The sequence below is a fragment of the Coptis chinensis genome, unplaced genomic scaffold, assembly GCF_015680905.1.
Source record: "Coptis chinensis isolate HL-2020 unplaced genomic scaffold, ASM1568090v1 utg4374_pilon_pilon, whole genome shotgun sequence".
In the NCBI taxonomy this organism is placed as follows: Eukaryota; Viridiplantae; Streptophyta; class Magnoliopsida; order Ranunculales; family Ranunculaceae; genus Coptis; species Coptis chinensis.
Genome location: NW_028238153.1, coordinates 98,258 through 122,456, shown reverse-complemented (window position 1 = coordinate 122,456; position 24,199 = coordinate 98,258). Strand labels below are relative to the sequence as shown.

The 24,199-nt window shown below is 37.0% G+C and overlaps 1 protein-coding gene across 1 annotated transcript; it reads left to right on the top strand.

Moving 5' to 3' along the window:
* The first annotated feature begins 11,242 nt into the window (after positions 1 to 11,242).
* LOC147473147 (multicopper oxidase LPR1-like) lies at positions 11,243 to 16,315 on the top strand. The gene is made up of 3 exons (XM_086587777.1): positions 11,243 to 11,750; positions 13,251 to 14,708; positions 16,025 to 16,315. Exons 1-3 carry the CDS (start codon positions 11,535 to 11,537, stop codon positions 16,076 to 16,078), a joined length of 1,728 nt encoding a protein of 575 aa, XP_086443903.1. The 5' UTR covers positions 11,243 to 11,534; the 3' UTR covers positions 16,079 to 16,315.
* The last annotated feature ends 7,884 nt before the right edge of the window (positions 16,316 to 24,199 follow it).

Here is a 24,199-nt window from a genome sequence, read left to right as displayed (position 1 = left end):
GGGCACCTTGTATACATGACTTTGGGTTAATAAAAGATATTGAAAACCTAAATTCAACAGGTGACAATGAAAATTAATGACGTAATGAATTTATTATTACACCCGGCCTCCGTTTTTTTTAAAGAAGTTAGTGTACATACTAGACTTGCATATTGATCAAGGCAATCCATTTTGACCAATAAATCACTGGGCTCTACTAATTTTGCAAAGTCAAGATGAAAAGGATTTATATGTGACTTGGACCAATAATTGCTCAAATTTATTTTTTGGGTCATGCTAATGTTTTACAGGTTACCACCAAGTGTTTAGAGACATGACCTTTTTCTATTATATATTATCACCATTAGTACCTTATTAGTGAGAATTTGTGCAAAAATGGCTCGAGTACAGGACTAGAGCCACTTTCTTCAAAAATACAATGCTTAACATCGAACCCTCTACACAGTTTATTAAACTTAACCATATATATTGACAGAAATATTAGGAAAAAGTTTGAAGAAACTTCTACATGTGTGAGGTTTGGACGTATGTAGGGGTAGAACCAGGATTTGAAGTCAAGCAGGGCGGCTACTAAGTTACACTTAGAATATATAGTGTGCTAGCTGTACATCGGTTGTTAGTTGTTAGTTGAGGCATCAACGCAAATTTGCCTCTATCATTCAGAATTTCGAATAAGGTGGAGGCAAAGTTAGAGGCATCAAGTGTCTAACCGTATTTGTAGAGGCCAATTTGTAGTTTGGGATCGGATGCGACACGATACTATGGTAGTGAAAGTGTTGCGTGGGGTTTTTTTTTTTTTGGACTTTTCAACATTCGGGCAACATTCCAAGCCACGCCGATACTCCACACTATGGTAGTGAGAGTGTTGCGTGGGTTTTTTTTGGGACTTTTTCAACATTCTGGACAACATTCCAAGTGTCGCACGACATTTTTTTTTAGGGCAACTCTCGCCACTTTTTTATGCAAAACAAAGTTTTATTAATTTAAAAAACTAACTTGGAATTCACTTTTAACAAAAAAGATATTTAAAATAAAAATGAGTTCCACTATTAACTAGATTTGCTTCTACCACTTAGAGTTGGTCATTGTTTGCGGATGCTTACATCAAATCTAGCTTCAAACATGACACTTGATGCCTCCACCACCTAGAGATGCTCTTAAGTTGTCAAATATTATATAACAAAGAAGTGAAGTGTGGGGTCCGCATGGCCTCCATCCTATGGTTCTAACAGTCTAACTCTGTTTTCTGGGCTTATGACATGGACAAATGTAGAGTTATCTGGTGGTATGCTGTTTTAGTGATCTCAAACAGGCCCATAGGATCCCTCTTTTGTTTTCTTCTCCAAACAAATTCCCGATTTTGTTTTCTTCTCTATAGAGGTTTAGTGGAGTGAATGTTCTTCCGGATGGTGGAGTGGTGGTTTGTTATGTCTAGATCGTCCTTCGTGAATGCTATGGAGGTCGTTGACTGAGAGCTGGTAGGAGTGATGATTTCAGCTTTGTGGATGAGGTGGTAGATCTCCTAAAGCGCTCCTACCCTTCTGTGCTTTTCCCGACCTGAGATTTCGTCGTTGGAGGTATCAGTAATCATGTTGATTACCTTTTCCTCGTCGTTGTCGGAGGAGTGCTATCTCTTGTTGTGCCTCGACCGACCTAGAGATTTAGATCATCGGACTATTCTGCTCCTACTTCTATTGTTGGCAGGTCGTTCGTGGCTGCGGCTCCTACTTCTGTGGCGTTTGGCATCCAGTTTATGCCTGAGGTCACTTTCTGGCAGGAACTCTTTCAATTTGTCCTCCTCGACTAAGTCTTGGAGGTAGTGCTTGAGACTCCAACATTCATTGGTGTCATGGTGGTGGAGCTTGTGAAAATGGCAGTATGGACGTTATGGTATGACGATTACCTTGTTGATGTTGGGTTTGAAGTATGGTGCAGTATAGATCTTTTTCAGGATCTGGCTTGGTGTCCTAGAGAAGTTGGAGAATTCCTTTTTTGTGTAAGAGGGATTGTGGGAGTTGGAGCCCTTGTTGTTGTTGTTATTATTGTTGTTTCCCGAGTGGTGTTTGTTTTCTTTGGGTTCTCGCTTGTCGCTTACTGCGAGAACTTCTCTGCCCTTGCGCTGGGCCAGCCACTCTTCGTACTTTATGTACTTGTCAATTCTGTGATACAGGTCGTCTAAGCGTTCTAGTTTGTTGTGCATCAGAGATCCTGCTAGGTCGGAGTCATCCAGGAAAGCGTTGGTGAATGCCGAAGTTGCAAAGCTATCCTTTAAGCCTGGCTCTATTGAGAGGAGCTCCTTTTTGAAATGTCCTAGGAATATCGTCTCGTCATGTGCTTGCTTTAGTTGAAACAAGGAGTCTAGGTCGGCTTGTTTCTTCCTGTTGTGGACGAACTCTGCTGCGAACGTCTCAGCTAGCTTATCAAAGTTGCTGATTGAGTCAGAGGTGAGCGTGTAGAACCATTCTAAAGCTCCGTCCTTCAGGCTGGCTGGAAAGAGTTTGCACTTCAGGTAGTCGTATTCTAGAGGGCTGTAGAGTGTGAGAGTCTGGCTGAAACGAGCTACATGATGGCCTGGACACGAGCTACCGTCGTACAGCGGGAACGTTGGTTGGATGAACTTTGAAGGAGGTTGCTTGTCCCTGATTTCAGTTGTGAATGGTGACGCCTTGTGTAGGAACCGTTATTTCAAAACGAATATTTCTACAAACCGCGAGAACCCACGCGCAGGAGAATCAATGGGGTTCTCACGATTTTGAATAGAAAACATACCTTTGAATCCAATTTAGATAACTCTGAGAATCCAAGCTTTATCAAATCCGAAATCAACCCCTTGATCTTCTGTTGTATTCCTTTAGAATAGATTGGACGTTGTGTGGACAACGATCTACCGACCCCCTTCTTTCTCTCAAGATCAGAAACAAATTCAGATCTACTTTTCTTGCCTCTTTTGAGAACCCGATTGAATACCGAATTTCGCTTTAGAGAAAGAGTATTCTATTTATAGGCTACAACAGGGGACCATGAGGAGAAATTAGGGTTGGGCCTCTCGGACGGGCTTGGGCTTCCCATGTGTTCGCCCCGAACACACGGCCCAAGTCGTCAACAAATGGCTTATTCCACTAAAGGCCATTGTTGTATTACGCCTCTAATCCCAAATTACGTGTCGGCGTTTATGGGCTCCATATTATATGCTCGTTGATCTCCCCGTGTTTAAGATATCGAATGTCCGAGTTGATTAAGTCAAGTTATCGACAACTATATTAATCAACTTCTTATGTCCTTGAGTAGTACCACTCAACCTCATTGTCATGTCGGAATAAATCCACTGCGGGGTTTACATGACAATCTTTTTGAAGCTTCTCGGGGACATCATCAACCCGACTTCTTGCGGGACACAGTTCCTTCTATAATCGGCAAGAGACGCCTTACATACAATGTAATTACCCAATCCATCGAGTTTGTTGATTCACAAATGAATCTCACCTCATTGATGATTTAAAGTAATGTACAATGCATGTAAGTGGCCATTATTATATCTGGATTATGAGGACAAGCATCCATAATAACAGAGGTGTTTGTTCTCTTATATAGTCGAGATAAGGAGAAACAACCTCACTTGGTCTTGTTCAATACACACAAAGTGTACTAGTGTAATCCTATAGTCAAGATAGACTAATGCAGATTATACTACAACCGTACCAATGGTTTGTCCAAATCCATCTAGGTTGTGAGCGATTACTTATACTTTTATAAGATGCGATGATATGATCTTTCGTGTTGTTCACACCATATCATCTACAACATAAAGTATTAGACACATGCATATAACTAATAACATATATAATATGCATAACATTTGCCCATATGATTCTCATTCAAAATATAAAGAATTAGAGTTAATACAAAAGTAATGCTTTTAGTATATAATCCTATCACCTTATACGCCCGAGTATTTTTCGAGTTTATCCGGATCGCTTGTCTTGTTGTTGAATTCTCCAACCTTTGTGCAAAGTCTTTGTAATAGCCAGTATTTAAAAAATACGTATTTTCTATTTATTAATTAATTAAATTATTTATTTAAAAATTGGTTGCATTGGGTGGTCGAGTGGAGGTCGACAGTGGTCGATCCAGTGGTGGAGGTAGCTGCTGGAGGAAGAAGATGACGAATTGGGCTTGGGCCTGGGTAGGTTTCTTTGGGCCGGACTACACCAGTTTCAATTGTTTTGGTTGGGCCCAATTTTGTTTTAAATTGTTGGGCTGGACCAGTTCAATTAAGTTTTGGACCAATTTGGTTTAGTTCAATGGGCCGGTTTGTTTTGTTTTGATTGGGCCCGGTTTTGTTTTAAGTTGTTGGGCCAGTTTAGCTTGATTGTTTGGGGCCAGTCCATAGGACTTAATAGAGATCCAAATGGGTCTTTCAACATTTAGACTTTTGGGTTCTAAGGTTTGGGCTTGGCCAGTTGGGTCCGAACCTATACTGTCACACCCCGAATTTCGACAGAATTCGGAAAAACATTATTTGTTCCCGACTCTTTGATCTCCGAGGTGTGACGCACTCTCCACTTCCAAAAACCCATAAACAGTTTTAAATATGCGGATAATTAAAAACCAATAAAAATTTTAACTTAAACAAAAGTTCTATTCATTACAAAAATTAACAAATCAAAATGCAAATAACCTTATCTCAATTGAAAATCTATATCACCTCAAAGGAAAACAAAACCTATCTTGAAATGCAACGCTAACGCAATCCACAAGCAACAACCAATCTTCTTCAACACTAAACCTGTCAAGATTTATCAACTATGTTCATTTAATGAACACACCCGATAAAGCAAACATGCAAATCGGTCAAAGATTATAAAATCTTTGGTGTGAGTAGCCCTAAAATACAACATATTCTTATACAAATATATACACAATCCATAAGGCAGTTAGTTCCTCCACCGAGGCGCTTTAACTTCCCACTAACCACACAACAAACTATACGCATAATAAATAAGGCATGTAGTTCCTCTATCGAGGCGCCTTAGGTTCTAACTAAACAAATAACCAACATATTACCATAATTATATTATTTAAGGCTTTCTTTGCGTGTCCCTAAAATCACGTCGTATCTATGTCTTACCTAGTTTCCCTGGCTACCACAATCGTTTTCCAACGCCGAACATGTACATCCACATGCCTCCTCTTACATAATGAACCACTCCATGCGTAACTACCTTGAGCAGGATGCCACACACCAGATAACCCTCACACACAACATCCTTAAGTACAATAATTTAGGCAGGTAGTTCCTCCACTGAGGCGCCTTAACTTCCCACTAACCACACAACAAACTATACGATAATAAATAAGGCATGTAGTTCCTCTATCGAGGTTTTAGGTTCTAACTAAACAAATAACCAACATATTACCATAATTATATTATTTAAGGCTTTTTTGCGTGTCCCTAAAATCACGTCAGATATTATCTATCTTACCTAGTTTCCTTGGCTACCACAATCGTTTCCCAACGCCGAACATGTACATCCACATGCCTCCTCTTACATAATGAACCACTCCATGTGTAACTACCCTGAGCGGGATGCCACACACCAGGTAACCCTCACACGGAAGCCATTATATAGAAATCGCCACTATTCGGCATAATAAAATATCGGCGTCTCGTTCTATTTTTGCTTAACGGAATAATCAAGCTACTATTCGGCTACGCTAGAAGGGTCATTTAGATTTACTGAAACGCCAGAAGGGACAATCACATTACTTACGCCAGAAGGCCATTCAGATTCACTGAAACGCCAGAAGGGCAAATCACATGAGTTGTGGTAGTCAGGTTCTAGGATTTTCGTTACGTAATTTATTCCGTGTCATACATTTATGACTCATAAAAATTCCACTATATCGTAATGCGAGGTCAAATACCTTATTGCACTATGCCACAATATTTAGAAATATCTTAATTATATCTCATAACCACTTTCATTCTGTCACGTGCCAATATATTATTGCACTAAGCCACAATCCCGTGGGAAAATATCCACACATACTATACTACCTCATAGTAGCATCTCACATATACTATAATGGAGCGTTTATACATTTATGTCTCCAAAACCTTTGCATTTAATATATATATCCCAACATATTATATAAGGTCACAATATCAACGTCAAATCTTAATTAAATAATGACAACCAAATTTATACAATTTTCTATAGTATTTTAGCATTTGATTTGTCCATACAATTTACAACATAAAATGTAGCACAATTAAACAGTCCACAGTCCACAATCAAAGCCCAATATATATATATGTTTTACACACTACTCACGTCAAATCTTAATTAGATAATGACAAACAACGTTATATAATTTTTGATAATATTTTATTACTATATTTGTCCATATTCTTAAATATGAGAAAAACTGGAAAAAGTCAACATTCCACAGTCAACGGTCAACGGTCAAAGTCAACACGTCATAGTCAAAGTCAAAGCCAACACGTTCATGGTCAAAGTCAACGATCAATGGTCAAAGCCAACGGTCAATGGTCAAAGTCAAACTGTCGTTTTTATGTTCAACAGGTTCAGGGTCATAGCCATGGTTCATGGCTAAGGTCAAAGGTGCATGGCTCATGGGCTCATGACCAAAGTAATGGTTCGAACCCAACTGGCCAAGCCCAAACCTTAGAACCCGAAAGTCTAAAATCAACTCATTTATTCTACCTGACCCAATTGGGGACATAAGGACCAGCCTACATAAATTAGAAACTGGCCCAAAGAAAACTAATCTAGAACCGCCCAAACAAAACTTAATTAAACTGGTCTAAAATACAAAACAAATAGAAAAGGGCCCAAACAAAACACTCTAAACTAGCTAAGGCCCAACCACTTAAATTAGATTCGGCCCAGCAAGAAATAGAACCGGCCCAACATAAATATAAAGTTTTGGCCCAACCAATTTAAACCGGCCCAACCCGAAATTACTGTTCATCTTCCCCAACAGTTCTCTCCTCCACCACCACCAAAATCGACCACCACAAAACCTTCACACACCACCCCAAACAAACCAACCGAAAATGAAGAGGGTACAAACCCCCACCACTTTAACAAACGCGAAATCCTCAATTCATTCAATTCAAACTTCACCCAAAACTAGATCTAGAATATTCCGACCGCCATTAATGGCTTCCACCACCTTTCAACAGCCCCCATCCAAATTCCAACAATCAAACATACCTCAACAACCCACAAAATCAACCAAAAACCGTTCTAAGCTGTTTTTTTTGCGGTGTTTGGGCAAGCCGCCATTAACAAGTCTTGGGAGCTTCCACCAAGCTCTCTCACTGCCAACCCCAACCACACCACGGACTCAATCCATAACCCACCAATCGTATTCCATCCCACAACCACACACACAACACTCCACCAACCAAAACAAATCAAATCACCCGCGAATTAAAGCAATAAACCTAACGATTTTTTTTGTTGTTGTTATGATGGCTCGTATTTGTCATAACAGATCACTTTAGAGAGCGAAGTTCAAAAATTTGGAGTTTCAATCCTCCATCACTCCATACCACGGCACCAAGGAACCATTGTAACTATTAACCCATGACGAGAATAAACTAGACAAATATATTGCTGAAAAATATTGAAGCGGAAAGCTTTTTTTTTTTCCTTATTCACGAACTAGAAAAAGTAACTACTCACTTGGATTAACGACTCCACGAATCCCTCATTGTCGAATTGTCTCGGCTCCACCCTCCAAAGAAACGAGTTTCTAGCTCGCTTCCATTATTATTATTATTTTTATTCTCCAAGAACCCTATTCTCTAGAACAATGTGATTATATACTTGGGTTTGAAGCCCAAGCTCATTTCGGGCCTAAAACCCGGGCCCACATATCCAAAATCCAATTTAACGAATTTTAAATAAATAAATAAATAAATTAATAATTACGTATTTTAAATACGGGCGTTACAATTACCTTGGTCATGAGCCCATGAGCCATGCACCTTGACCTTAGCCACGAACCATGGCTATGACCCTGAACCTATCGAACATGGAAACGACAGTTTGACTTTGACCGATTATTGACTTTTGACCGTTGACCATTGGACCGTGGAATGTTGACTTTTTCCAGTTTTTCTCATATTTAAGAATATGGACAAATGTAGTAATAAAATATTGTCGATATTGTATAACCTTGTTTGTCATTATCTAATTAAGTTTTGACATGAGTAGTGCAATATAATATTGGCACGTAACTAGAGGGGAATTCTGATAATAAGAATTTGATATATATGTTTTTATGAGTATTAAATTATATACGGACTTAGATTTATGGACTTTAGTATTGGGATTTGATTGTGGATGGTGGACTGTTTAATTGTGCTACATTTTATGTTGTAAATTGTATGGACAAATCAAATGCTAAAATGCTGTGGAAGCTTGTATAAATTTGGTTGTCGTTATCTAAAAATGATTTGACGTTGATATTGTGTATATTTTGACACGCGTGTGAGATAGAAACTTTAGGAGATATAATATTCCTAAACGCTATAAAATGTATGCGATACATTTTGAAGCAATAATGACGTTATATAATATGTTGGGATATATATATTAAATGCAATAGTTTTGGAGAAATAAATGTATAAACACTCCATTATTTATATATGTGAGATGTTACTATGAGGGTAGTATAGTATTGGTGAATATTTGCCCGGGGGATTGTGGCTTAGTGCAATAATATATTGTACGCGTGAAAGAATGAAAATGGTTATAAGATATATTGAGATATTTCTAAATATTATGGCTTAGTGCAATAAGGTATTTGACCTGCACGTGATATAGTGGAATTTTTATGAGTCATAAATGTATGACGCCTGAATAAATTACTTAACGAAAATCCTATAACCTAGCTACCACAACTCATGTGATTTGCCCTGTGTGGGCGTGTGCAATTTGATTGGCCCTTCTGGCATTTCAGTGAATCTGAATGGCCCTTCTGGCGTAAGTAATGTGATTGACCCATGTGTTGGGCAATCGTAGCCGAATAGTGGCTTGATTATTCCGTTCGCAATATTAGAACGAGACGCGATATTTTATGCGAATAGTGGCGATTTGCATAATGGCTTTCGTGTGAGGGTTACCTAGTGTGCGGCATCCATTTCGAGGGTAGTTACGCCGAGTGGTTCATTATGTGAGGGGAGGCATGTGGATGTACATGTTCGGCGTTGGGAAGCGATTGTGGTAGCCAGGGAAACTAGGTAAGACATAGATACGACATGATTTTAGAGACACACAAAGAAAGCCTTAATTAATATAATTATGGTAATATGTTGGTTAATGATATATCTTTAGATAGATGATTGTATATGCTTGGCTGATTATAGTTTAGTTAGAGCCTAAGGCGTCTCGATGAAGGAACTACATGTCTTATTTATTATGCGTATAGTTTGTGGTATGGTTAGTGGGAAGTTAAGGCGCATCAGTGGAGGAACTACCTGCCTTAATTATTGTACTTAAGGATGTTGTATTAGTTGTTAAAAGTTAAGGCACCTCGGTAGAGGAACTAACTGCCGTATGGATGGTGTATATATATGTATAAGTATATATTGTATTTTAGAGCTACTCACACCAGCATTTTTATAATGCTGACCCGATTTGCATGTTTGCTTATCGGGTGTGTTCAATAAATGAACATAGTTGATAAGTCTTGACAGGTTTAGTGTGGAAGAAGATTGGTTGTTGCTCGTGGTTTGCGTTAGCGTCGCATTTCAAGATAGGCTTTGTTTTCCTTTGAGGTGATATAGATTTTCAGTTGAGATAAAGTTATTTGCATTTTCATTTGTTAATTTTTGTAATGAAGAGGACTTTGGTTTAAGTTTAAAATTTTTATTGGTTTTTAAATTATCCGCATATTTAAACTGTTTATGGGTTTTTGGGAGTTGAGAGTGCGTCACACCTCGAAGATCGAAGAGTCGGGAACAAATAATATTTTTCCGAATTCTGTCGAAATTCGGGGTGTGACAGTCTTCCAACCTTTGATTAGTGGTGGTGGTGGTGAGGGCTGTGACGACATTGTTCTCCACTGCGTCTGGAGTGCCGTTGTTGGCATTGGAGGTAACCTGCTCGCGCATTGTCCGGTTTTCTTGTTGTAACGTGATGAAGGCCTCCTGGAGCGTTTTCATTTGATCTGCTAACATCTATAGTGAGGGGTTCGTGGTGGTTTTTCTGACCAGCTTCGTGGGTTTGAGAAAAGAGTAAGTGTTCTTTTCTTAAGGAAACGAACCAGCAGATCGATGACACCAATGTAGAGATTTGGTGTTTGGGGGACAACGGCCTGATGATTTATTTGATAGGGAATGGTTGCACTTTTTGGGATAAGAGTTGCCCACATTATCAATTTTTTAGGATAAACTTGAATAAAGTCTTACGTAGTTCATCTCTCTCATTTATAGTTGTTTGGTGACCTTCCGTATTTACTCCGGCCGTTATGATGTGTAGATCCACATTGTGTGCTATCTTGATGATTCCTCATTACTCTGATGTTACAAAGTTAATGTCTCTTTGATTGGTGCGTTGACTGAGCTCTAGAATTGTGCTAGTTGATTTGTTTCCATATATAGCTGTAACTGATGTTTGGGATGATCTGGGATCTGGTCATTGGTACGTTTTGATAGAGTGGTATGAGCTGAAGGAGAACGACCTAGTGTAGACACGTATATTGTAGTGTAGAACGGAAAGTACTTACATTCTCCAAACACCACCGTCATCACTCCTCGCCTTTGCGCCGAAGGTTTCGTCGCACGTATCTGTACCGTACGGCACGGACAAATACTAATACTATATAATATGTAGTATATTAATTTATTAATTTTTTTGGAGAAAATTGGGGGTGGTGGGGGGGTTAGCTAGCGCTGCTGTAGCCTGTAGGTCCGACCCTGGACGTATATTATTATGGGTTTAAAGTCTCTAATAGGAGGAAGTGAGGAAGTATATATTCAAATTAAGGGCCCCGCCCATGGACACCACACGACATGGACTGATGGACTAACAATACAGATCGAGGGAAATTAAATTCCACAAGAGCCGGCCTACTTGGTTTAACTTTGCTATATTTCATTCTTTTTCATCTTTGAAAAGTACTAATTAATAAGTTCTAGATCTAGATATCCCAACAAATTAATCCCATTATGTGGTGTAGGTACGCTTTGGAGAAAACTTGGTCATTTCATTCAAATAATACAAACAAAAGCTCATGAAAGTTGATGGCAAAACTAACCACGCTTGTTCATAGAATATCAAGCTTTTTCTTGCTTTTTGGGAAACATCCAATCCCCACAGATGAAAACAATACCTTCTTTCATTTTCACCTAACACTAGGCCACAATTAATCTGTTTCCTCTTCTTAGATAATGTAATATAAAACGCATAATCCTTACAATGTTCACAACTCCATCTCTTTCTTTGGGACAGTACACTCTTCTTTTCTACTCTTTTCAATAATTCTGTAAACTAAAGATGGTGAACATGGTGATGCTTTATTTGTTTCTCTTCCACATCTCTTTGCTGCTCGCGAGAAGTAGTGGATGGGAAGTTGGGACACTTATTAGTGCATCAAGGCTAACAATGTTTGTGGATGAGCTTCCGGACATGCCTAGAATCCGAGGTTTTGATATTAAGAACGGTGTCACGGTGGCCAAATCATTCAAGATTGGCATGTTTGAGAAGAAATGGGTGAGATTCCTTGTCCTTACCTTAAAGAGCTCGAAATATTCAGCTTTGCATATACTCATATTTGATTTACTTATGAACTTCATTAGTCATTACGTTAGTTTTCTTCCAAGTTCAACTAGAATTATATCCTGTTATCCAATTCCATATTAGCAATATCTAACTATTGATTATATTTTAAATTTAAACGAAAGTTATATTTTTTTCCTTTCAACCAATTATGTGTCGTCAAATATAACTGTTTCCTTAATACATTTTAAATTTTAGGTTACCAATAGATAGGATAGGTAATATCATTGTGAATATGCACTTTTCAATTCAATCAAGAAAGAAAATATTGTTGTTCTAATAAAAATGTAAGAATCACGCCCTTAATTAATTTTGCATATATCACTCTGTACTTATTTCTTTCTGTCAATTTTTCCTATCTCCAATTCATTTCTAAATTATGTTCAGTACTAATCCGAAAGTAAACAAAAACATTGAGAACTAATTTTGGAAGGGTTAACGAGTCTTACCCCCATTAGATTAGCCAATTAGGATTTTCCTTCCTAGATGGAGTCCTCTCTCTCGAAATACACTCAAAAAAAATACGATCAAGTCAAGTTCATTTTTTTTTTGAATTTTAGGGGAAGACTCTAATTTCCCCATCCATTAGGAGTGAAATCCTAATTGGCTCATCTAGTGGGGGTAATACTAATTAACCCATTTTGAAAATAAAATTGGAGAAGTATTTACCAGCAGTAGATTATATATACAGGGTTTTGACAGTGAAACCGTTTGGCTTCACTGGTCATTTCCAACATCTAGTTATGTGTGTCGTATTTGTTTTTTCTAGTTAATTAGTTAATTTATATATTTTTAGTTACCTAACAACAAACTAAATCAAATCAATGAGTGCTTATATTAATAAGTTAAAGACACGCTGTGTACTCACTCAGTCACTCCTAACTCCTTAGTCATATAGCTGTATCCATAGGAATTGATTATGTCTTTTTCTAATCGGAGACCTAGTGTTTGTTTTTGCTCAAGAAGAATCCCAATTTGTCCTCTCAAGCTTTATGTGTTGTCCACTTGTCTCAGTGTCTCAACGTACATTAGGCATTTTATTTTATTTTTTCATATGTTCATTGGACATTGGGCGCAGTTAATTAGGTAGATTTGACTCTTAATAATTAGGAGCACTTTGAACATGTATATTTCCCCCTACCACTCCAAATATGATTTCGCTTGCTTACATTTCAATAATATGACGTACATTAAATTCTTACCAAATTCTCTCGAAAACTTTTAGATTTTATTTTAGGTTTATTTTGACTTGTTAAAATTTGGATAACACTATAGTTTACCAGGTTCAGTAGGTTGTACGCTCTGTATGGGGTTCAGAAAATGATTGTCTCATCTTCAGTCTTCACAAAACCTGGTTCCTGACGTCCTGTACATTACTAGCTTGAGTTATCCTAATAATTCAAAAGTGAACGTTCATGCTTTTGATGTTTGCAGAAGTTCCACAGAGACCTGCCACTATCACGAGTTTTAGCATATGGTACATCCAGAAAAACAGCAACTGTTCCAGGTCCGACCATAGAAGCAATTCATGGTGTGGACACCTATGTGACATGGCAAAACCACCTTCCTTCACAACACATTTTACCATGGGACCCAACTATTCCAACTGCCATACCTGTCAACGGTAAGGGTATTCCCACTGTAGTACACCTTCATGGTGGCATCGATGAACCTGAGAGCGATGGCAACTCTAATTCATGGTTCACCGCTGGATTCAAAGACAAAGGACCCCAATGGACGAAGAAAAAGTATCACTACCACAATGCCCAACATCCTGGCAATTTATGGTACCATGATCATGCCATGGGCCTAACTAGGGTCAATCTCTTAGCTGGTCTAATTGGCTCGTATATAATTCGCGATCCTGGTCTCGAGGCGCCTCTGGGTCTCCCTCACGGAGATGAATTTGATCGTCCATTAGTTGTCTTTGATCGTAGCTTTCGTACGGATGGTTCGATATATATGAACAGCACTGGAAATAATCCATCTATACATCCACAATGGCAACCAGAGTATTTTGGAGATGCAATCATTGTAAACGGCAAAGCATGGCCACGGTTGACTGTACAGCGTAGAAAGTACCGTTTCCGTATACTTAACGCTAGCAACGCCCGGTTCTTTCGATTTTTCTTCACCAACGGCATGACATTCATTCACGTGGCATCTGATTCTACTTATTTGGCACATCCAGTTGTTACCAAGAATATTTTGCTTGCGCCATCAGAAATTGCTGATGTGATTATTGACTTTGCTACATCAAAATATGGAGAAACGATCTTAGCCAACGATGCACGTTATCCATACCCATCTGGTGATCCTGCAGATGAAATCAATGGAAAAGTCATGAAGTTCATCATAAGACCAGAACGGGTAGTGGACACATCGCGTGTTCCAGTAAAGCTGACTAAGTATCCACAACCAGATACTTCCACCATATCAAATATGAGGTATATTGCAATGTACGAATACGCTAGTAGCACTGACGAGCCAACTCATTTATACTTGAACGGAAAATCGTATGAGGAACCCGTTACAGAAACTCCTAAAACTGGGACTACAGAATTGTGGAATGTGATTAATTTAACAGAGGACAATCATCCGTTGCATATTCATTTAGGATTATTCGTTGCATTGGAACAGAGAAAGTTAGTTAATGTGGTTGAGTTTCGACAATGTATGACTAAAAAGAACGATGCGATCAAGTGCAATATTGACAAGTATGCACAAGGCAAACAGATTGCGGTGCCCGCGCATGAAAGTGGGTGGAAAAATGTGTACAAAATGATCCCGGGATGCATTACTAAGATCTTAGTTCGGTTTTCATTTTTACATTCTAATGCTTCGTATCCGTTCGATGTTACTGCAGAGCCCGGTTATGTGTACCATTGCCATGTAAGTTTCTCATATCATCTCTTATTGTTTGTATATATTAGCTCACCTAATCATCGCATACCATAGTTGGATTACGCATGAGGATGATGTTAAGTCCTTTTAGCCTTATCTCATTGACCATCAACATCACCTGTATGTATGGACAATGAATAGGAAAATAAGGTAGGGAAAGCGATAGCTAGATCTAAAATGAAAAGATCTTTACGTAGTTCTGTGGCTGAGCTACGTCCTCTTTTCAAATCCCCTTTGATTTCTTGTCGTAGCTGAAGACTCCAAGAGCAACCCATAAGCCAAAACAGTACGATGTTTTCAATCACCACGGGGAAGTGTTTACAAATTCATTAGTACGCATACAAGTAGATATGCATATTCTACATAGTTTTAGATGCTCCGAATAATTTTCTTGCTATGTTAGGTAGCATACACTGTCCAGAAATTTGTTAATCTGAGAATACTAAACCTGAATTTTTTTACCAAATTACGAAAGTTTAAGCAATTCCAGAAAGCCTGCAGTCGCAATACCGGTGTGTATTACCCATGTCTGATTCTTAGAAAACCAAAAATCTCAACAAAATTATGAATATTTCAACGATATTGATGCCGATGGCGCCTGTCACACTGCATAAGCAAAAAAGGAGAGAATATATCATTATTGAGTACTGACTTCTGAGTACTGACCAAGATTATTTTAATTCATAATTGAAGTGTTTTATTCTTGGAGTCCAAGTCAAATAGGCACAAAATTATTGTGGGCTGAATGATTGAATGCGACCACTATCAGACCAGGATCCGTTGATGTAGGCTCGCCCTGCCTATATGCTGCCCCGGGAAATTTTGATTTGGTATTTTGTTGCATTGGTTGCCAAATGCTTTAGCGGACATACGATCTCAAGTTTTTACATTGTTCAGGACTTCAGGGTAACTAACCGTTGTATGCCTTCTTTCTAAATGCTAATTTTCAGTGTTTTACGTTATAATAATTTCACGAGGAGAATGTTTTATATCCCTAGTCAGTGCCTCCATCAAGCAATAACAGTTAGTTCAAACTTCAAAGTATTGCAACTTTGTTAAAGTTTAGGTAGTCCATGGTAAATATAAGCATGAATATACCTTCGATTTTCTCTTTTTATATGTTGATGTTCTTTGAATGTCTGACTAGACACGCACCAAACTTCAAAGTCGTACACAAACCTTTTAACCAATAATTGCAGTTTATTCAAGATTGCAATTGATGGAGTGCACAAACGTCATTAGGCTTATGAAGTAAGTATGACTCTAATCCGCATTAACTTTATTTGCTTTTGGGCTATATGCAGATTTTGGATCATGAAGACAACGCTATGATGAGGCCATTGAAATTCATCTCTTGAGAGAGTCATATACTCGTATCCTAGATTCAGAGAAAGATTAAACACCAATATGCTGGTGATTAAAGACCCTCCATAGTTATGATCACATTCTACAACAATGAGGTCTTAGAGAGTTAGAGGTGATTCTTGTGTCTAGCCCACCTACTGATTTACAGTTGTAATTCTTTACAAAGGGTTTCAATGTAAAGGGCATCTCAAAATCTCAAATGCAACCCTTATATAGGCTTCAATTGTCTCCACTTGAGCTCCTGTGCCTGTGTCAGGGTGAAAATAAGGAGATAAAAAAATATAGGACTCTTAATATTAAAAATGACAAGAAGAGAGATAGCCCAGCCCAATCCTGCTCGTATACTGACTAGAGATACCAGACTTAACATTATACAAAGACGCATTACACAATAGTTCGTCTTCCATTCAAAAAAGATTGTAATCAATGGAAAACATAACCCGCAACTGATTTACTTTTCGACTACAGCATCATGATTCATGAAGCCAAATCTATGGTGAGACCTTGAAGCTCAACTCGTGAGAACCACACGTCCAAGTTAATGGATGTATGCGTGGTCAGCATTGTAATCTGAGTAGATGGTAAAACACCAATACTCTATTGACTAAGACGTCCTTGATAATGTGAAAACCCCACACACCAATGAGGTCTTAGAGGAGTCTGTCACTCTGTCTCGTTATCTCTATCTAATTTCCGAGTTCTTTGGGCACCAAAGCCTCCACATTAATAAAATACATTAATTTTTTTTTTTTCGATAAACATAAAATACATTAAATTAGATCACGGTTTTGACAGGGATGATGACAATGTCCCGGAGCAGCATACCCAAAAATTTGCTTTGTGTTCAAGTTAGCTAGATGTATTGATTACGAAAAGGTTTGCTACCCACATAGTCAATAAAAAGCTTGGTGTGTTGCAGCTTGGTGTGTACTACCATAAGAATTGTGTTTCCCTAGTGCTCGCAGTAAACAATTAAAATAATGAAGGCAAATATAAATATCTATCACTATAAGAATTGTTGCCTGGGCTTACACGGTCAAAACCTAAAACCCACATCACAAATGGATCAAACTTTAACAAAATCTCCAAATTCTCAACTAAACTTTATTAAAAACTTTTGATGATGCACTAAGATGCAACTTGGGCTTCCCAAACTGTTGTGGGTAGTGGTTTAAAAAACCAAATTGATTATAAAACATAAACTTGTTTTGCTTTTTCTTGACCCCCAATAAAATGACAAGTTTGATTGTCTATTAGGAGTTGGTCTCTCTTCCTTATCTGTTTAAGACAAAACTTATATAATCTTAACCTCTATAAATAGGATTGTGAGTCCATAGAGGGATGGACTTCTATAAGAATAAACACCCACCCATCAAAAACAAAAACCCATCTCGAGAAATATAAACACTATAATTTATCATATTCTTCTTCTCTCTTCTAATCATTCTTTGGCCAGACGGTAGTTCATTCATGGAGAGTTATAGCAAAACTTATATTATTCTAAGATTCAGGGTCTAAATAATTCTGTTATAGTGCAAAGTCATGGGGACCCGAATATTAAAATATTATTAATCATTGAATCTGTGAGAAAGATGCTTCATATGTACATATCCTATATTAATTAACACCATTGGAAGGGCAACTTCAAAAATCTTTCTTTAACTTAATCAATTACTTTTCTTATACATGACCCTTTAAGGCAAGCCTTGGTCAGACTCTTCACATTTGCCAAATCGTTATTAATTTAATTTTAATAATACCAAAATGTAAAGACCTGTAAAATCTATTTTAAGTTTCTACTCTGTATTCTTTGTGTTGATACAACTATTCTAACAATCTTAAGGAAATAATTTCAGTAGTAGAACAAATTTGGGAGAGTGCTTTAACAAAAGATAAAGTCTTTTTACTTTGAGTTATTGTTTGTGTTATTGGGTTATGACTTTTATAAATTTTATAACGATAATTTCGTTTTTTTATTAGGGAAACCAATTAAAGATTGAATATTTATTGATCTTTTATGGTTTATCAAACCCTATATGGTTGTAGACCTTTCTCCTATGTTTGTGGGAGTCAAATATGAGATTTCTATCAAGAAAAACGTCAAAGTTCGTCTTTTTGACAGTTGTGTCACTTGTTATGGAAACTGCTATAACTTTCAGCTCAGAGCTCGGTTTTGCAATCCGCTTCTTGTGTTGGATAGCTGATTCAAAGAGCTTTCCAGTGGTATAAGGCTTGATATCCAATTCATCCTGAGCTGGTTCAGAATTACAGTTTTTTTGAACTATTTTTCTAGGAGGAGAAAAATATGGTAATCCGGTTTTTCAATTGGTTAGGTATCGTATTCTTTCACTCTTTGCAGTTCTTTTGGTTTGATTATATGGTGATATTATTGCCTTGAGTTGCATGCTAGTTTTTCTTAGGAGAGAAATCTCTAAGCTTAAATTTCTTTAATAACCTAGTCAACAAATTATACGTGTTTATCACTAAGATATTAATTGGTTGGACTAGAAGTAGTTTGATATTATTTTCTTTGTACATATGTAGATGTATGTAGATGGTCTAAGAGAGACCTTAAGATAGTTAATATCAATCACATTCAAATATTGGATAGTAATTATAATGTATTCAATGCATGATTGATTACCTTTATTGAGTGTACATGTTGTTAGAAGATGGTTATAATTGTACTGTTGTGAAAATACATGTTAGATGAAGTAACTTGTAGCTTATATTCAATATAACATATGTTAAAATTGTATAGCATGCTAGTTTTGGATATTAATTATCGTGGATTTACTTTGAACTTGATCGATGATAGTTTATTGGTAAATTTTTCTAGTTGAAGACATTAATGGGTTGAGCAATTAGATGTTGTGGTAGTACTTGAGGTCTTGTTGATAGGGTATCCTATCTTGCTTGAGCTCATGTAAGGAGAGGAGGTGGAGTCCTTAGTTGTTTTGCATATTCAGTGGCTAGATTTGCTTAATATTGTATACATTTTGTTGTGAGGGGTTTAGTTAAAGTTTACTTTTCCTGAACCTATATGATATGATATTAACCATGTTTGGCATGAATGCATTATTTAACATTGACATGAAGCTTAACCATGTCATATATTATTAAGTAATGAGCATCGTTGTTCACGCAAATATTGATAGTAATTATAAGAGAAAACAATATGGGAAACAATCAATATCCTCCTAAACCTAATTGAGTCAAGGAGATGTAAGATTATGGATTGTCTTCTTAGACAATATCCTCCAGTGACTATTTTAGACAAGGAGATTTAACGCTTGTAGATTGTCTTATTAGGTATTATCCTCCTATGGCTATGAATAAATAGTCAATGTGATGTACAAGTGTGTGGATTGTCTCACTATGTAACTTGGAATGTTGAATGATGAAAAGAAGAATGATAATGATATTATCTTGGGTAAAACCCTTTTCATCTAATTCTTCTATTCTTTAAAATTCATTTGAATCACTTGTGGATTTCCTTTCATATAGATAGCATGAACATAATATAATTATATTTAATATGATCTATAATTATAGACTTGAGTAAAGTATATTCTTGTCATAAGAGTGCATATTATTGTTGTTGTTTATTTTAGTGTTTGTAGCGGTATAATGTGTTTTGCATGTAAGTTTGATTAGGTTGAGTAACCATTGAACTGTGGGGGGTGGTGACCCATATGTATGGCACTGTTTTACCATAGTTCATCTCACAAGATAATTGGAAAGACACTGAACTACAAAGTATGGAAAGGTCTTGGGCCTATCCAAAAATGTTTCAAAATATGGGGGGTGTCTTGCCAAGGCTATTGTGAATGAATCTAAAAGAAATATTTTTTAGGCCTAGAACTACCTAGTAGATGTTCATTGGTGAAACTCATAATAGTGATATTTGTTTTAGTTGTCATGCGTGATAACAATCTTGTAGATACCACACTATTATTGAATGTCTTATATGCTAATTTTATTTTGAGGATGTGTTTTCTGTAAAATTGGCATAGAGTAGTTGGATGTTCATAATGAACTACGTAAGAGGGTCCCATAATTTCTGAACAAGAAATTTGGAAGACTATCAGTGAGTATATCCACCATTCACGGTGATGATGTTTATATGTTTCTTGAGGAAGATTCATTAACCTATAAGGAAGTTGGCTGTCTATGAGAAGTGTCCTTTTTGAAGGATACAACTCATCTAAACTGGACTCTTGATTTATTGGGGGATCTATAAGTTGAATTGGATCTTCAAGAGAAGACTAAAACGTGATAGTTGTATTGCAAAATACAAGGCTAATAATAATAGCCAAGGGGTTTCAATCAGAGACAAGATTTATACTACTTTGAAACCTTGCTCATGTAACTAGAATTTCTTCTACAGAATTCTAAAGACTCTAGTTGAGTAGTTGTGCGGAACTATAATACCAAGTAGTACTAGGTGATGAGCTGAAGGTATACAATTTAGTTAAATCTTTGTATGAGTTGATTCAAGCTATAAATGGCATGAGCAATTCAACAACATATTAGTGTCATAGGGATGTCAAAGTACCATTGTTGATAAAGGTGTGTCTTTTCTTTAGAGTAAAGCAAGACATATGTGTTAATCTCTCTTTGTTTAGATGATTTAATATCATGAGTGCTAGCATTGAGAATGTGTATGAGGCGGAGAGAAATTCTATTTGAAAAACACATAATAGATCGTCATTGAAAACGATAGTTCATTATGTTGTTAAACTCATTTTCAGAATCGCTATATTCAGTTGTCAAGATGTTGACGTTTGAATATGGTTGAAACCCACAACGTACCTTAAACCAGACCGGCCAGATGGTATAGGGGAATTTCGGGCACTACAGAATTGAATACTGGTGAATATAGGTATTAAAACTCATGTTGGTCTCATTATATTGTTATAGCACTTAGTAGAAATATTTTTCATTGAAAAGTATGTGCATTATGATAGTAAGCATGTGTTAACACCTTTTGTGGCAAATATCCATCTTATGAAAAATAATCTCCTTGTGTTTTCTCATACTAAATATGTCAATATCATTGGTAGCCTATTGTACTTGATGGATAATGTATGTGAGACATGACATTGCCTACATTAATGGCATACTGAGCTGATAACCCATTGTGTCCTTATAAGGAACTTTGATGTATATTGTCAGATTATCCAAATACTATAGCGGAGCCATTGATTATGGACTTATATTTAGTAGATTTCCATCATTGTTGGAAGGGTAATGTGTTATAAACTGGATCCAGTAATGTTTATGTGTTTACCCTTGGTGGAAATTAAGTGTCTTGGATATTATCCAAGCTAATCGCCTTATAAAAGGCATGTGATGATGTTGAGTAGGTTAGCAACCTCTTGGCAAATCTTCCCATTGGCTCTAAAACAGCCTCCTGATGTGTCTATGCTTTGCAACTGTCTCATTGCAATAGCTAAGACATATATATATATGTGTGTGTGTGTGTGTGTGTGTGTGTGTGTGCAATGGGAAATGTATACACATAAGTTTGAGATATAACTTAATCAAGCAGCTGTTAGAGATTATGTTAGGTCGGACTTAGTTTGGCCACATGTCTGACCGTACCACTTATTTGGAGGCAAGTGGTTATACGTCGAGGGGGATGAGACTTATGCCCATATATAGGGCGACACTGACGGCAACCCTACCTATGTGATTTGTGATCCCATGAAGTGGGTTCAAAGGGAAAAACAAGTCACTTCGTCGTCCTGCAGTACTATCGTCTTATTTATTTATGAGACGTTCCACCCTATGGCGAGATGGTACTATAGTATACTTTGTATAACTAGAATTGCAATGAGTAAGGATGAGTTATTTTACTCTTATTGGAATCCATAGTCCATTTTATAATGAGATAGTGTTTTTTAACTGCAATGTACACTTGATGGATATCCACATACGTGAATGTAGAACTGGGTCGGTTCTTATGAGTATACGGGCAAGTACTCTAGAGCATTCATGGAACACAAGCAACGCAAGGGCCAAAAAAGCAAACAACACCGAGAAACAGGGCATATAATGAAAGAGCAATGTGGGTGCATGTGATCTATTTTACTACAAGGAATATTGGTTCAAAGATTTTAATTAATCCACCACTTTCACGTCACTATAAGACATGTTACCCTATGACTGGTTCAAGCCCGTAAAGCACCAGTATCTTATGCATTGTTTTTTCGATTCTCTTTGACATTTAGTTAACTATTTTCTTTTGTAATATCCTATTCCAAAATAATGTGGGACTATTAGTATTTTGAAATAGTGGGGGATTGTTGGAATCTCTTGTGTATTTCTAAATACTAGTGTGTGTGCAAAGTGGAGGAGATGAACAAATAGTGTTCTCTCCACTTTAGTGCATAATAGATAGTCCCACATTGGTTATCCACCACATCGGGTCGGGTTCAGGCTTGGGCTTGGGCTTACTGTTGTGGGTAGTGGTTTGACCAATTGCCTAAACTTGTTTTGCTTTTTCTTGAAAGCAAACAAGTTTGGTGTTATATTAGGAGTTGGTCTCTCTTCCTTATCTGTTTAGGAGACTGACCTAACCTCTATAAATAGGACTATGAGTCCATAGAGGGATGGACTTCAACAGATCAGAAATCCATCTCAGAGAAACAGAAACAGAAACTATAATCTATCCTATTCTTCTTCTCTTCTTCCTGTAGCCGCCAGAGAGAGTTATATTGCTGTTCTAGAGGGTAGTCTGTTCTAGTGCAAAGTCAGACTGCTGTTAACCATTGAATCCTGTGAGGAAGACGCCATTGCTACCTTTCTGCACCATTGGAAGGGGCGAAATCTTTCCTTAATGACAGCTTAATCCGCGCCTTGGTTATTACTTGTTAATTCTGTCCTTGTCTACTGTTCCTTCTGTTCTACTCTAGTTGCTGTGTTAATACAATTATTCTAACACCAATTGCGATTTCATCAACTTAATCGGCCAATTTTTGAAAAATCGGTATAAAAAAAGCGATGCTTAAATTTGTTTTTTTTTTTAAAAAAAAAATTTAAGTCCACAAAAAATCCCAAAAGAGAAAAACCCACTAATCCATATATTGAAAACGTTTCACTTCACCAAGTAAAAACAATCAAAACCATAAAAATTGAAAAACCACAAAAAAAATCCCTTAGGCTAGTTAGCACTCCACGGGGCTTGTAGTTTTATTACTTTATTTTGTTTTAGGTTGTTACTAGATTTTGGACCCTGGCATACACCTGGGATCTATTAAATATTTTGTGTGCTGAAAAAGCTTTACAAAATGTCTCACACAAATATTCGAATAAGAATATATTTTTATTGAAAAGAAACCGAAATACGTTAATGCGATTATGGTGTATAAGTACTTGCAAACTAAAGGATCAAATTGAGATAGCCTCTTTACTTTGTGGTTTAGGATATTAATCCATAATTTTCAAATAGAATTATCTTAAGGGTTAACTAATATTAACCCCCTAGATGAGCCAATTAGAGATTCCCCATTCTAGATAGAAAATTAGGGTCTCCCCTAAACACCTGATCAACTTGGTTTTGTTTGATTAACTTTCAAGTCAAACAATTAAAAATTACACAAATGCCTTCATTGTTTTCAAAAAGAAAATGTTCAATTTTAATTAGGTGGGGGCATTTATGTCATTTTCAGTTGTTTGACTTGAAAGTTAACGGTTAAACCAAGTTGACCGTGTGTTTAGGGGGAGACCCTAATTTCCCATATAGTGGGGGGAAAATCCTAATTGGCTCATCTAGCGGGGGGGGGGGGGTAACACTAGTTCACCCTTATCTTAAACCCGATCTAGCTGATCTAGTTTGTATAATAGTTTTCTTAGATTTATGGTGATTTAGCGGCAAATTTTCGAATCAGAATATATTTTTATTGAAAATAAACCGAAATACGTTAATGAGCAGCGATTATAGTGCATAAGTACTTGGAAACTAAAGGATCAAATTAAGATAACCTCTTCACTTTGTGGTTTATGATATTAATCTATAATTTTCAAATAGAATTATTTTAAACTCAATCTAGCTTGTATAATAGTTTTCTTATATTTATGGTGATTTAGCGGCAAATTTTTAAATCAGA

Excerpts from the sequence above, each read along its gene's own strand:
- LOC147473147 (XM_086587777.1), top strand. The coding sequence starts at position 11,535 with ATGGTGAACATGGTGATGCTTTATTTGTTTCTCTTCCACATCTCTTTG. Across the intron at positions 11,751-13,250 it reads GCATGTTTGAGAAGAAATGG|AAGTTCCACAGAGACCTGCC; the intron begins GTGAGATTCCTT and ends TGATGTTTGCAG. Across the intron at positions 14,709-16,024 it reads GTTATGTGTACCATTGCCAT|ATTTTGGATCATGAAGACAA; the intron begins GTAAGTTTCTCA and ends GGCTATATGCAG.